The sequence below is a fragment of the Loxodonta africana genome, chromosome 13 (genome assembly GCF_030014295.1).
Source record: "Loxodonta africana isolate mLoxAfr1 chromosome 13, mLoxAfr1.hap2, whole genome shotgun sequence".
NCBI classification, from domain to species: Eukaryota; Metazoa; Chordata; class Mammalia; order Proboscidea; family Elephantidae; genus Loxodonta; species Loxodonta africana.
The window spans coordinates 64,822,091-64,838,470 of NC_087354.1; the positions used below are offsets into that span (position 1 = coordinate 64,822,091).

The following is a 16,380-nucleotide window of genomic DNA, read 5'->3' on the forward strand; positions in this document are numbered from 1 at the left end:
TGAGTAATTTTTCCCATTCTGGTTATAGTTCTGGATTATCTAAATTTTAAAAATTTTAGTCTGTTCCAGTTTTGCTTCACTGGCCATAGGTAAACTAGTTTGAACCAGTTTGAAGTCCTGCTTTTATGACAATAACATGGAAAACCAAAAGATCACTGTTTGTTTCACAAATAGCAGACATATATTTCAAAAGTACTTTTAATGTCCAGCAACATTCAGTAAAAAGGGACCGAACCTTTTGTTCTTAACTATAGATTTAATTGATGACAGTGGGTTTCTCTGGACTTAGAAACAAGATTAAAGAGAATAGAAAAAGGATAGCAAGAACACCATGTAATCCTTTGTGGGCTCAGCCCCACATATATGTATGCATATGTAGTCACACAAATTACATGTGTACATATCATGGGAATATAACTCCAAATGACAGTAAAATATCATTAATATCCCAGAGTTACTAAGATCTAGAAACAATAGAGTTTCCTTCTATTGTTAGGAACTTTGTTTTGGCTGTTTTTGTTCTTTAAAGCCTTTCAATCAAAGAAACTGTACGCACTCTGCTTGCAGTCAATGGTGGCATCCTTGATGCATATGGTGATTTATTTGGTTCTCCAAGCACCGCACCCACATGCATCTGGAGAAGTAATTCGAACTTCTCCGAACCCTCCTGGATGGGCTGTCCTATGTCATCGTGGATCGTCACACGGAATATTTGCATGTGTATCCCAGGAGCAAAGTCCGGATTTCTGTTGATGCCAACGTAATCTCTTCCGGCTGGTCCGAAAGGAAAAGGCAAGGGTGAGACAGAAGGACTCAGTGTCATAAGTTTACCTTCAGAGAAAAATGAGAGGTCTCGTGAACTCTGCAGCATTCCTCTCTCTATATATATACATAGCAGCATTCTAAGAACTGTATTTTGTGCGTTCAGTTCCCAGAAGAGAAAAATGTCCATATTCTATCAAGTGCCAGGATAGTTGCTCATATCATATCTATATGCCACCATCATCAGTGCTCTCCGTGTCTAGACAAAGGATACATACCACCTTACAAGCATTCCACAAAAATCCCGCTGCTTACACTGAAGGCAACTTCAATTTGAAATGAAGAGTTTTGCCTTTGTTATTTTTATCCTTGAAGAGATCTGTTGTGCATTTCATTTTGATTAGATTTAACTCATTCACCTTTGGCTGACATCAGGTTTAATCTTACAAAATCCACTCTATTTTACTCAGCCTCTGAAGTTTCTGCCCTTCTCCAGGTTGTTATTCATCATTCTGCAAGCGGGTCTACCTGACTGTGTAACTTCTTTGCTACTCATTTAAAAAGCCATCAAATGGCAATTTGAGCATCAAAATAAGTAATGACAGCAGTATATTATAACCAATTGAGTATAACAGAAATCATGATTCCATAGTGATATAAATAAATACACAAATAAATTGAGGAACAGGATAATTACATGGTCCCAAGAAATCTCCTTACAAAATACTTATTAGCTACAAAGGGAAAAAGACTAACTTGACAGCGGAGAAATGTGGTAAATACCACCTTAACCAAGTGATCAAAGTTACGACCACCAGTAATGGGACAAATTTAAGCTTTTTGTGGCACTTAATAGAATGCAATGAGAACACAATATCATTTCTGAAGTTTTTTTACTAAAGATGCCTAACCGGCATCTAATTATTTGGAAACATCAGACAAATCCAATTTGAGGGACATCCCACATGCTACAAAAACCAGCTTGTGATCTTCAAAAGGCTCAAGATCATGAAATTCAAGGAAAGATCAAGGAACTGTTCCAGATTGAAGGGAACTGAAGAGATATGACAAAGAAATGTAACGTGTGGTTCTACACTGTATCCTTTTGCTATGAACAAGAATTTGGGGACAATTGGTGAGACTTGAATGAGATCTGAGCATTATATTGTGCTTATGTATCAAGTTAATATACTGATTTTGTATTTGTACTGTGGAGAGATAGTAGAATGTCTTTGTAGAAATTACACTCTAAGTGTTTGGAGAGATAGAGCATCACATTGCCAACACAATGTTTTAGGGTACTCTCACACAAAAACTTATATACACCTTGCTACATACTCCCAATTGCTCTCCCCCTAATGAGACAGCCCGCTCCCTCCCTCCACTCTCTCTTTTCACGTCCATTTCACCAGCTTCTAACCCCCTCTAACCTCTCATCTCTCCTCCAGGCAGGAGATGCCAACATAGTCTCAAGTGTCCACCTGATCCAAGAAGCTCACTCCTCATCAGCATCCCTCTCCAACCCATTGTCCAGTCCAATCCACGTCTGAAGAGTTGGCTTTGGGAATGGTTCCTGTCCTGGGCCAACAGAAGGTCTGGGGACCATGACCACTGGGGTCCTTCTAGTCTCAGTCAGACCATTAAGTCTGATCTTTTTACGAGAATTTGGGGTCTGCATTCCACTGCTCTCCTGCTCCCTCAGGGGGTTCTCTGTTGTGTTCCCTGTCAGGGCAATCATTGGTTGTTACTGTTTTTGTAAGTTTGAGATTGTTTTTTTTTTTTTTTTAAAAAAAAAAGTCATCAAATAATTACAGAGTATAAATAAAAGAAGATCATGGCAGCCAGGTGAGTAGTGGGAACCGTGTGGGTTTTGGATCCTATGAGCTCTGGTTGCCATCTTGGTTCCATTACTTACTTGTACAAATTGTTTAGCCTCTTTGAGTCTCAGTTCCCTCAATTGCAAAATGGGGATAATTATAGCTACCTTAAAAGGTTTCCGTGGAGGCTGCCAAAATTTTCACGAAAGGAGAGACTGGAAGGGCTGACTCATTAGGGGGAGAGCAAGTAGGAGTAAGGAGTAAGATGTATAGTAACTTATATGTGACAGACTGACTTGATTTGTAAACGTTCACTTGAAGCTCAATAAAAGTTAATAAAAAAAAAGGTTTCCGTAAAGATTTTAGATAATAAGGTAAAGATGCTATCACAGTGTCTCAAAATAGTACACATTTACTACAAGAAGTCACAATTATCATGTATATAATAACTGATAATTAAAATTATACATTATAAGCACTTGCATGTAATTATGTATGTTAAAGTATTATTGTTAATGAACCAACCTGAGCAGGTGTCAAATATTTATTAGGCTCTCTTGATGATCTAGTGGGCCAGTGATTAAGAGCTCGGCTGCTAACCAAAAGGTTGACAGTTTGAATCTGCCAGCCACTCCTTAGAAACCCTATGGGGAAGTCCTACTCTATCCTATAGGGTCGCTATGAGTCAGAACTGACACAATACCAACAGGTTTGGTTTGGGGTTTTTTACTGATGATCAAGTCTAAACAGTTACCTTTACATTTCTCGTATTTAAACCTACGAATCACCACCCCAAGCATGGATATTAGCTACTTCAACTATTCATTAGTCTAACCCCATTCGAGAGCTAGCAGAAGGGTCTTTACTTTTATGTGATTCAAAAGCAGTTTATCTAAACAAATTTGGGTTCTATTCAGAATTGACTAGACAGCAACAGGTTTTTTGGTTCTTCCTAAAACCTTAAAGCAGTGGTTAAAGAGCTTGGTGGCTAAACAAAAGGTCAGCAGTTTGAATCCACCAACCGCTCCTTGGAAACCCTGTGGTCCTATAGGGTTGGTATGAGTCAGAATCTACTCAGCGGCAACAGGCTTGGGTTTTGGTTTTTCTTCCTAACCACAAGCAAAATAGTCCATGGGGTCTCTTGGCCTAACTCACTTTTTGTTCCACAGACACATAGAGAGAAATGGCCTGGCCTCTCAGGAAATTAAAACAAAACAAACATAACCCCCTCTTCCCCCCCAAAAAGTAAGAATCTTCACTAGGTTCATGAATTGACTCGATGGCAGTGGGTTAGGTTTTTTTTGTTTTTTGTTTTTGGTGTCCTGTGATATATTCACTAAAGTGTTATGTGGTTCTTCAAGTTCAAGCACTGGACTGTAAAGCTAGCTGGTTATCTTTACTTTCTTTAACTGTTTCTGAGTAAATGCTGAAACAAGGCTCCCGTTTTATAGATAAATGCATATTTCACTCTCTTTCTGCCTTGTCCGTGAGTACAGGCTTTTAGATTCCTAGGTTTTATCTGTAGGAGTTGTGCTTTTATCTTAAAACATTCTCACGTGTTTTGGATATATATGGTGCTTGTCCTGAACTCTGCTGGCTGTCCATTTCCCAGAAGACCAAAAGGCTCCAGGTGGTGAGTAGGATAATATGGGTATCAATGTAGATGACAATGTTGCTGCCTTTTCCAGTTGGGTTCTACTGTGTTTTTTTTTTTTTTTTTTTTCTGGTAAAGGAACTGACAGGCTTAGGAGCGGAAATGGTATCCAGAACTGTCTAGCCCCACTGCAACTAGGCCATGACCATCCATATCAGGAAAGGCAAAGATGAGTGGCATGTTGCTTGAAGCCAAGGAAGATGTTCAAGAATCAGAAGTCAAAACCTCCTACACTTAACAGGTCTAATAGGCGACTTGATTCCCCTGGGAGATGGGCTTCGCTTAGCAGGGGGCTGCCGTGATAGAGGTACCCTGGTCTGATATAAGGTTTATGAGCAATTCATAGTATCTACATATATTCTGAACTGCGGAAGATTAATTCGGACCCATGACAAGCAAATGAGTAAGGAATAAATCATAAAAGTGGCTGTTAGAATATTTGGTATATCTCATAGTCAGAAGTCATGACATGTGCAGATCATGTCTAAGCCAGAGAACATCAACAAAGTCTAGGCATGCTACATTTGACAGACTAACGGTAGCCACGGAGTCGATTGCGACTCAAGGCGACCCCATATGCATCAGAGTAGAACTGTGCTCTGTAGGGTTTGCAGTGGCTGAGTTTTTGGAAGTAGATTGCCAGGCTTTTCTTCTGAGGAACTTCTGGATGGACTTGAACTTCCAACCTTTTAGGTAGCAGCCAAGTGCTTTTACTGTTTGTACCACCCAGGGGCTCCTTGATAGACTAGACCCAGCCATAAATGCATATCATGACAATAATTCTATTAATTACAATTTTACAATGGCTCTCTCACCTTCTGCTGAGTCTGGCTCAGTCCTCCTGGAGCGTCCAATGACGGAGGCTGCTTGGGAAAGGTCAGGACCTTTCCTCCAGATGCAAACCTCCAGGTAGCCAGTACTTTCATCGACGTGATACACAGCATCCTCCAAGTGCAGGGTAGGCTCTAGACAGGCAGGAAAGAACAAACCGAAAATGCTTCAGTTCCCAGGCCTACTGTCCCCTCAGGCTCTGCGTGAGCCTGGTATTTGTCAAATCGTCAGTCTTGATAGATACCACAGGTCCTGTTGCTCTATAGCTTGAGGAAAAAACAAACACACATACACAAAGCCATGTAAAAGGGTCACATGCCATTTCTTTGATTCCAGGAAGTGAAGTGAGATGAAATTCTATTCAATTTTCTGTTTTAAGAGATTTCTGTCACTTAGATGAAATTTCCCTACTGGGGAAAATTAGCTAAGTTACCATTACCCAGGCAAGTCAGCAATTATTTGGGAAATGATAGTGGGGAATATAATGAGGGTTTTTCTTGGGAGCCACCACCTGCCTGTCAGTTTGTCGTACTGTGGTGGCTTGCATGTTGCTCTGATGCAGTAAGCTATGTACCTGGTATTTCATATACCAGCATGGTCACCCATGGTGGACAGGCTTCAGTGAAGCATCCAGACTAAGAGAAACTAGGAGGAAAGGCCTGGCAATCTACTTCTGAAAATTGTTGTTGCCATTGAGTTGACTCTGACTCATGATGACCGTATGTATATGAGAAAGAAAAGTTGCCAAGCCCTGCGTCTTCATGGCCTTTGGTATGTCTGAGTCCATTGTTGTAGCTATTGTGTCAACCCACTGCATTGAAGCTTTCCCTCATTTTCTCTGACCTTTTACCAAATATGAAGTCTTTTTCCAGCTATTAGTCTTTCCTGATGTTGTGTCCAAAGTAAGCAAGCCAAAGTCTCTCATTCCTTGCTTCTAAGGGGCATTGTGGTTGTATTTCTTCTAAGGCTGATTTGTTCATTCTTCCAGCAGTCCATGGCATACTCAATATTCTTTGCTAATACTACAATTCAAATGCATCAATTCTTCTATCTTCTTTTTTTATTTCCCACCTTGTGCATGCATATGAGTCAGTTGAAAAGAGTATGGCTTGGGCCCGGCATACCTTAGTCATCAAAGTGACACCTTTGCTTTTTAGAACTTTAAAGGCGTCTTGGAACCCTTATGAATCAGAATAGAATATTGTCTGATATAGTGCTGAAAGATGAGCTTCCCAGGTTGGAAGGCACTGCATAACAGCCACTACCATGAACTCAAACATACCAACGATAATGAAGATTGTGCAGAGCCAGGTAACAATTTGTTCTGTTATAACCAAGGTCACCAGGAGTAGCAGCTAACTCAAATATAACTAACAATACAATTTCTTGGGAGAAAATTGCTCTGTATGAAGATTGCTGCTATGCCTTTTCTTCTGACTTTTGCAAAGCACAGAGATTGGGAAAAATCCTGTGGGGAAGATGTGATCCTGTTAGCTTAGATGACAGAAATACTACCTCCAGAGGCAGAAAAGTGGCTCCCTAGAAAGAGAGGGCTGAAGGAAGCCAGGGAAGGCATCAGGCTTTTGGGGCAAGTGGAAGAGATGTGCACAGCTTCTATAGAGAGGACAAGTTTGAACTATGACAGTGTTAATATTTGGCCAAACAAAGGTACGTAGCTATATCTGCTTTGCTCTGTTTTACACAGTAACTGAAGAGCTTAGCTGACAATTGAAAGCTTACATGCGGTTTAAATGTTATGCTAGATATACTATCATAAAAAGGTTTTTAAAATGAATGCATTTGTTTGGCCTGTGATATTTGGTCTGTGACATCTGGAGGAAGAACAAGAAAGATGAGGAGGAGGAGAAGGAGGAGAAGAAGAAGAAGGAGGAGGAGGAGAAGAAGGAAGAGGAGCAAGAGTAGGAGGAGGAGAAGAAGGAGGAGGAAGAGAAGAAGAAGGAGGAGGAGAAGGAGCAGGAAGAGGAGGAGGAGAAGGAGAAGAAGAAGGAGGAGGAGAAGGAGCAGAAAGAGGAGGAGGAGGAGGAGAAGAAGGAGGAGGAGGAAGAAGAGGAGGAGGAGAAGAAGAAGGAGGAGGAGCAAGAGGAGGAGGAGGAGAAGAAGAAGAAGGAGGAGGAGCAAGAGGAGGAGGAGGAGAAGGAGGAGGAGGAGAAGAAGAAGGAGGAGGAAGAGAAGAAGGAGGAGCAGAAGAAGAAGGAGAAGGAGCAGAAGAAGAAGGAGGAGGAGCAACAGGAGGAGGAGGAGAAGAAGAAGGAGGAGGAACAAGAGGAGGAGGAGGAGAAGGAGGAGGAGGAGAAGAAGAAGGAGGAGGAAGAGAAGAAGAAGGAGGAGGAGGAGCAGAAAGAGGAGGAGGAGGAGAAGGAAGAGAAGAAGGAGGAGGAGAAGAAGAAGGAGGAGGAGGAGCAGAAAGAGGAGGAGGAGGAGAAGGAAGAGGAGAAGAAGGAGGAGGAGAAGAAAAAGAAGAAGGAAGAGGATGAGGAGGAGGAGGAAAGAAGATGTAAACATCAGGAAGCAGCTGCACTAGCTTCACTGCAGAGTAATATCCCCTGAGATAGTAAAATGGAAAATAAAAATTACAGAGACAATACGTTTGCAAACATATTCCAGTGAAGAAGTATACCTGAATTAAAAAATAGAAAAGATAATGAAATGACGTTGTTGGAGGGTAGAAATCAGATTTAGTAAATATTATTTGCTCAGAATGTATTTTAGTTCTCTTAGCTGCTGAGAAATTTTTGCTAAATATTTTCCTACAGCATCCAAGACTTCTCATATTCTAACTTGAGTCCATTTTTTCTAAATTATCCTCATACTCTACTCTGTGCCCTGTGCTCCAAGTCCTAAGGGTAGAGACCAAGGTATTGTGGGTACTAGGGCAGGAATTTGGAAAAAGGATTCCAGGCACAAGAGTAGCTAATGGTACATAGAATGTAGGGTGGATGGACTTTGGCTATGAACTATGGGTTCAGGAGCACCCCCTTTGAAGAGAGGAATATAACCCAGGGAGCTACCCCAGGACCCAAGGATTGGTCCTGGAGTCCAGGATGAGCTGAAGAATACACTGTGCCCTGGAGTAATAGTACCTACGTAAAAAAAGGAAAAAAAAAAAATCTTCCCAACTGGTTCCAGTGGTCTTACTTTCAAGTCTGATAATGACCAGAAGAATAGAACCCATTTCTTTAAAGATTCAACATGGAAACTGAAATAAATCTGACATAACTAACAGTGCTAAGGGGGCATTGGTGGTTCAGTGGTAGAATTCTCATGTTCCTATACTGGAGACCTGGGTTCAAGTCCCAGGCGATGCACTTCATGCAGAGTCACCTTCTGTCTGTCAGTGGAGAACTGCATGTTGCTATGATGCTGAACAAATTACAGCGGAGCTTCCAAACTAAGATGGTCTACGAATAAAGGCCTGGAGATATTCCCAAAATCAGCTGATGTAAATCCTATGGATCACAATGGACCTATCCACAACCAATCATGGGGATGATGCAGGACCGGGTAACATGCTAACAATGCCAAAGATTAAACTCACCACAGATGCACTTGTCATGGACTACCTGTAGTTAAATGTTCTATTTACTAAAAAACACCACACACAGCCAACATCTCTGCCTGAGAGCCACTTCTTATCAGTGCAATCATCAGTATTACAAGCAAGGGACATGGCTTTTCAATTCATTCGAAGAATGTTCTTTTCCCCTTTCTGTTTCTGAAGGGCAAAGTCTTTATTCCTGAGATGTTGGGTAAAGGCTTCTAAAATGTTTTCTTTCTTCTATCTCAACTTTAAAAATAAGCACTGAAATTAAGATTTTGCTACTTTTTTGATTTTTAAAGACTATAGCAATTGTATCATAATAGACTAGACCTATAAAGTATAGTATTACTATTTCTTCTGACTGGTTTTCTGGTTTTAACAGCTGAGCAATATATATCTTTCACATTTAAAAAATATTTATCAGGAGGTGGAGCCAAGATGGCAGACTAGACAGATGCTTCCGGCGAGCCCTCTTTATTACAAAGACCTGAATTCATAAAAAAAAAAAAACCTATCCATAATTATGCTGAATGTAAATGGAATAAATGCACCAATAAAGAGACAGAGAGTGGCAGAAAGGATTAAAAAACATAATCTGTCTATATGCTGCCTACAAGAGACACACCTTAGAGGCACAAACTAAAACTCAAAGGATGGAAAAAAATATACCAAGAAAACAACAATCAGAAAACAACAGGAGTGGCAATATTAATTTTTGACAAAATAGACATTAAAGCTAAATCCATCATAAAGGATAAGGAAGGTTACTATATAATGATTAAAGGAACAATATACCAAGAAGATATAAGCATATTAAATATTTATGTACCCAATGACAGGGCTGCAAGATACATAAAACAAACCCTATCAGCATTGAAAAGGGAAATAGTCAACTCCACAATAATATAGGATACTTCAACACACCACTTTCGGAGACAGACAGAACATCCAGAAAGAAGCTCAATAAAGACACGGAAGATCTAAATGCCACAATCAACCAACTTGACCTCATAGACATATACAGAACACTCCACCCAACGGCAACCAAGTATACTTTCTTTTCTAGTGCACATGGAACATTCTCTAGACTAGACCACGTATTAGGTCATAAAGCAAGCCTTAGCAGAATCCAAAACATTGAAATATTACAAAGCATCTTCTCTGACCATAAGGCCATAAAAGTGGAAATCAAGAATAGAAAAAGCAGAGAAAAGAAATCAAACACTTGGAACCTGAACAATACCCTGCTCAAAAAAGACTGGATTATAGAAGACATTAAGGATGGAATAAAGAAATTCATAGAATCCAATAAGAATAAAAACACTTCCTATCAGAACCTTTGGGACACAGCAAAAGCAGTGCTCAGAGGTCAATTTATATCAATAAATGCACATATCCAAAAAGAAGAAAATGCCAAAATCAAAGAATTATCCCTACAACATGAACAAATAGAAAGAGAGCAACAAAAGAAACCCACAGGCACCAGAAGAAAACAAATAATAAAAATTAGAGCTGAACTAAACGAAGTAGAAAACAGAAAAACACTTGAAAGAATTAACAAGACCCAAAACTGTTTTTTTGAGAAAATCAACAAAATCGATAAACCATTGGCCAAACTGACAAAAGAAAACAGGAGAGGAAGCAAAAAACCTGAATAAGAAATGAGATGGGCAATGTTACAACAGACCCAACTGAAATTAAAAGAATCATATCAGATTACTATGAAAAATTGTACTCTAACAAATTTGAAAAACTTGAAGAAATGGATGAATTCCTAGAAACACACTACCCACCTAAACTAACACAAACAGAGGTAGAACAGCTAAATAGACCCATAACAAAAGAAGAGATTGAAAAGGTAAACAAAATCTCCCAAGAAAAGAAAATCTCTGACCCAGACGGCTTCACTGCAGAGTTCTACCAAACTTTCAGAGAAGAGTTAACACTACCACTACTAGTATTTCAGAGCATAGAAAAGGAGGGAATACTCCCAAACTCACTCTATGAAGCCAGGATATCCCTGATACCAAAACCAGGTAAGGACACCACAAAAAAAGAAAATTACAGACCTATATCCCTCATGAACTTAGAGGCAAAAATCCTCAACAAAAAATTCTAGCCAACGGAATTCAACAACATATCAAAAAAATAATTCACCATGACCAAGTGGGATTCATACCAGGTATGCAGGAATGGTTCAACATTAGAAAAACAATTAATGTAATCCATCATATGAAGAAAACAAAAGACAAGAATCACATGACTTTATCAATTGATGAAGAAAAGGCACTTGACAAAGTTCAAGACCCATTCATGATAAAACTCTCAGCAAAATAGGAATAGAAGGAAAATTCCTCAACATAATAAAGGGCATTTATACAAACCCAACAGCCAACATCACTCTAAATGGAAAGAGCCTGAAAGCATTCCCCTTGAGATTGGGAGCCAGACAAGGATGCCCTTTATCACCACTCTTATTCAACATTGTGCTGGAAGTCCTAGCCAGAGCAATTAGTCTAGATAAAGAAATAAAGGGCATCCAGATTGGCAAGGAAGAAGTAAAAGTATCTCTATTTGCAGATGACACGATCTTATACACAGAAAACCCTAAGGAATCCTCCAGAAAACTACTGAAACTAATAGAAGAGTTTGGCAGAGTATCGGGATACAAGACAAACATAAAAAATCAGTTGGATTCCTCTACACCAATGAAAAGAACATCGAAGGGGAAATCACCAAATCAATGCCATTTACAGTAGCCCCCAAGAAGATAAAATGCTTAGGAATAAATCTTACCAGGCATGTAAAAGACTTATACAAAGAAAACTACAATACACTTCTGCAAGAAACCAAAAGAGACTTACATAAGTGGAAAAACATACCTTGCTCCCGGTTAGGAAGACTTAACATTATAAAAATGTCTATTGTACCAAAAGCAATCTATACATTTAATGCAATTCCAATCCAAATTCCAACGACATTCTTTAATGAGATGGAGAAACAAATCACCAACTTCATATGGAAAGGAAAGAGGCCCTGCATCAGTAAAGCATTACTGAAAAAGAAGAACAAAGTGGGAGGCCTTTCTCTACCTGAGTTTAGAACCTATTGTACCGCCACAGCAGTCAAAACAGCCTGGTATTGGTACAACAGATACATAGACCAATGGAACAGAATTGAGAATCCAGACATAAATCCAACCACATATGAGCAGTTGATATTTGACAAGGCCCCAAAACAGTTAAATCAGAAAAGACGGTCTTTTTAACAAATGGTGCTGGCGTAACTGGATATCCATCTGCAAAAAAATGAAACAAGACCAATACCTCACTCCATGCACAAAAACGAGCTCAAAATGGATCAAAGACCTAAATATAAAACCTAAAACGATAAAGATCATGGAAGAAAAATAGGGACGTTAGGAGCCCTAATACATGGCATAAACAGCATACAAAACATTACAAAGAATGTAGAAGAAAAACTAGATAACTGGGAGCTTCTAAAAATCAAACACCTATGCTCATCCAAAGACTTCACCAAAAGAGTGAAAAGATTACGTGTAGACTGGGAAAAACTTTCTAGCTATGACCTTTCCTATCAGCACCTAATCTCTAAAATCTACATGATACTGCAAAAACTCAACTACAAAAAGATAAACAACCCAATTAAAAAATGGGCAAAAAATATGAATAGACACATCACTAAAGAAGACATTCAGGTAGCCAACAGATATATGAGGAAATGTTCACCATCATTAGCCATTAGAGAAATGCAAATCAAAACTACAATGAGATTCCATCTCACTCCAACAAGGCTGGCATTGATCCAAAAAACACAGAACAATAAATGTTGGAGAGGCTGTGGAGAGATTGGAACACTTATACACTGCTGGTAGGAACGAAAAATGGTACAACCACTTTGGAAATCGATTTGGAGCTTTTGTAAAAAGCTAGAAATAGAACTACCATACGATCCAGCAATCCCACTCCTGGAATATATCTGAGAGAAATAAGAGCCTTTACACAAACAGTTATATGCACACCCATGTTCAGTGTAGCACTGTTTATAATAGCAAAAAGATGGAAGCAACCAAGGTGCCCATCAGTGGATGAAGGGATAAATAAAGCATGGTATATTCACACAATGGGGTACTACTCATCAATAAAGAACAGTGATGAATCTACGAAACATTTCATAACATGGAGGAATCTGGAAGGCGTTATGCTGAGTGAAATTAGTCAGTTGCGAAAGGACAAATATTGTATAAGACCACTATTATAAGAAGTCAAAAAAAATGATAAGAAGTCAAGAAATAGTTTAAACAGAGAAGAAAATATTCTTTGATGGTTAGGAGAGGGGACAGGGAGGGAGGCTGGGAGAGGGGTATTCACTAATTAGATAGTAGATAAGAACTACTTTAGGTGATGGGAAAGACAACACACAATGCAGGCGAGGTCAGCACAACTGGACTAAATCAAAAACAAAGAAGTTTCTGGAATAATCTGAATGCTTCGAAGGCCAGTGTAGCAAGGGCGATGGTTTGGGGACCATGGTTTCAGGGGACATCTAAGTCAATTGGCATAATAAAATCTATTAAGATAACATTCTGCATCCCACCTTGGAGAGAGGCTTCTGGAGTCTTAAACACTAGCATGCGGCCATCTAAGATGAATCAATGGGTCTCAACCCACCTGGATCAAAGAAAATGAAGAACACCAAGGACACAAGGTAATTATGAGCCAAAGAGACAGAAAGGGTCACATAAATCAGAGACTACATGAGCCTGAGACGAGAAGAGCTAGATGGTGCCCGGCTACAACCAATGACTGACCTGACAGGGAACACAACAGGGAAACCCTGAGGGAGCAGGAGAGGAGTGGGATGCAGACCCCAAATTCTCGTACAAAGACCTGACTTAATGGTCTGACTGAGACTAGAAGGACCCCGGTGGTCATGGCCCCCAGGCCTTCTGTTGGCCCAGGACAGGAACCATTCCCAAAGCCAACTCTTCAGACAGGGATTAGACTGGACAAAGGGTTGGAGAGGGATGCTGGTGAGGAGTGATCTCCATAGATCAGGTGGACACTTGAGATTATATTGACATGTTCTCCCTGGAGGGGGGATGGGAGGGTAGAGGGGGTTAGAAGCTGGCAACATGGACACAAAAAGAGAGAGCTGAGGGAGGGAATGGGCTATCTCACTAGGGGGAGAGCAATTGAGGGTATGTAGTAAGGTGTATATAAGTTTTTGTGTGAGAGATTGACTTGATTTGTAAACTTTCACTTAAAGCACAATAAGAACTAAAATATATATATATATATTTATTCGTTGAAGTCTATCTTGGTCCTTAGCAACAGTGCTAACCACTTTTTTTTTTTCAGTTTGGAAGAGCTGATTTTACCACAATTTTTCCTTATCATGTTTTTAGTTTGTTTGTGTTATATCTGTCACCATGCTGTTAAATGCCCATCTAATGACAAAGATACTAATGTAGCTGAAAATCTTTCTAGGCATTTTGTACGTATTTACAAATCCTCTTGCTCAGGATAAAATGAACAGCCTTCTGCGAAACTGGACACTAGTTCCTTTTTGTGGCAGGTCACACAGTTTTCAGATCACTTACTGAAAACAGAAAGAATTATTTGGTTTAAGATAACTAGGGGCGTGCTATAAAGCATTTATGTATTCTTAGGACAGACATGTATTGCTGATTAACAAGTGTTCCGAATTTCATCTCGCCCTTGGTGACAGGGCAAGTGGACGTTAGTGTCTGAAGCCAGCTCAGCGAATAGGAAGGCTGCCATTCATTCATAGTTCGGCAAATATCCGTTTTCTTTCCTTTACCTCAGCTTTAAAAACAAGAACTGCAGATAAGATTTTGCTACTTTACTGACTTTTAAAGACCATAGCAATTGTATCATAACATACTAGCCTTGTAGCTGGGTAGTGATACTATGCCTTCTGCTTGGTTTTCTGGGCTTAATAGCTGAGCAATATGTGTCTTTCACGTTTTTAAAATAGGTACAGATAGTCTCTGACTTATGATTTATTTAGGTTATGACTAACCGCACTCAGGAGCATCTGTTTTTTGTACATCCCATCCATACCAAAAAAAAATTGAAGTTGTCAAGGATTTCATTTTACTTGGGTCCACAATCAACAGCCATGGAAGCAGCAATCAAGAAATCAAAAGATGCATTGCATTGGGCACATCTGCTGCAAAGGACCTCTTCAAAGTGTTGAAGAGCAAAGATGTCACCCTGAAGACTAAGGTGCGCCTGACTCAAGCCATGGTATTTTCAGTCACATCATATGCATGTGAAAGCTGGACAATGAATAAGGAAGACCAAAGAAGAGTTGACGCCTTTGAATTGTGGTGCTGGCAAAGAATATTGAATATACCATGGACTGCCAAAAGAACAAACAAATCTGTCTTAGAAGAAGTACAACCAGAATGCTCCTTAGAGGCAAGGAAGAAGAGACTGCATCTTACATTCTTTGGACAGGTTGTCAGGAGGGATCATTCCCAGGAGAAGAACATCATGCTTGGCAGAGTATAGGGTCAGCGGAAAAGAGGAAGACCCTCAGCAAGGTGGATTGACACAGTGGCTGCAACAATGAGCTCAAGCATAACAACGATTGTAAGGATGGCGCAGGGCCGGGCAGTGTTTCTTCCTGTTGTGCATAGGGTCGCAACTGACTTGACGGCAGCTAACAACAATAACATCCATACAATGTTGTAGTGTATAATTTGCTGATGTTATTATACTTAGATGTTCACACGCAGAAGTTCAATGTTATGATTTACAGTGAAAGGATTAGCTGAAGTCTTTTCTAAACTAAAGCAGAGGCTTCAGTTGCTTGCAAACTTGGACCCAAATGCTGATCGCATTGCTAAAGATGATAGGCAGTTTTGGGAAGCAGTGAGGTGCTAATGTAAAATATACGAAGGAAAAAGAAAAAGACCACACAGACAACTCTAATTTTTTGACTAGGAACGCTATTTCCGTTCCCAGGGATAATCCAGGTGATCCAGAATCTTCCACAAGTAGAGTTATTACCGCAAGTAACAAAATGCCAAGGTTGTCCAACTGTTCATCCTCAGAGTAAGTTTTTATAATTTGTATTTTTTTTTTTATGTAGGTGTGTATGTATTCATAAGGGATATAATCAAGACAGAGTGATAAAGGGTCAACCTAACCATAGCAGGCCAACTTGTTTGTCAGAATCTAGGGACTTTGAACAATAAGAAACTACATCAAAGGAGTGGGACAAAGTGCTCTACCCAGTTCCATGGACTGTGGATGTATGTATCAAAACTAAATAATAATTTACCCCAGGAAGCAAGTTAAAGATCTATCCAATAGCACAAGTAGCCCATAAAACAAATAAAAAAAACCATTGTATGACAGACCCAGGATCCCAGAGCCAAGAGACAAAATTGTTAGAAAAGAAAAACAAGAAAATATCACCCAGTGATGATCTTAGTTCTTTGCCTTAGCTCTAACCAATCATAGTCTTTAAGTAGTTTACTCACAATGAATCAGCACCTTTCAAAATTGTATAAAAATCACTTATAGATTGTACTTGTTTGGATTTTGGTCTGTTTATAGCCTGAGTGCTTTTGCAGCCAGTTTCCCATTTTTGTTTTCTGATCTGTCATAATAAAAATGTCTTTGTTGCAGAAGGCTTTGGTGAAAGTTTTTTCTCTACAACAGATTGGTGCAGCGTGAGCAGGACCTGCGTTAGTGAATTTC

At 39.7% G+C, this 16,380-nt stretch overlaps 1 protein-coding gene across 1 annotated transcript in view; it reads right to left on the reverse strand.

Moving 5' to 3' along the window:
- Positions 1 to 213: 213 nt before the first annotated feature.
- The window catches only part of FREM3 (FRAS1 related extracellular matrix 3), a 118,447-nt gene continuing 102,280 nt past the window's right edge, over positions 214 to 16,380 (reverse strand). Inside the window, 3 exon segments of the mRNA XM_003417532.3 lie at positions 214 to 598; positions 601 to 774; positions 5,049 to 5,198. Of these exon segments, the coding sequence (XP_003417580.2) occupies positions 534 to 598; positions 601 to 774; positions 5,049 to 5,198 (389 nt within the window). The 3' untranslated portion in view covers positions 214 to 533.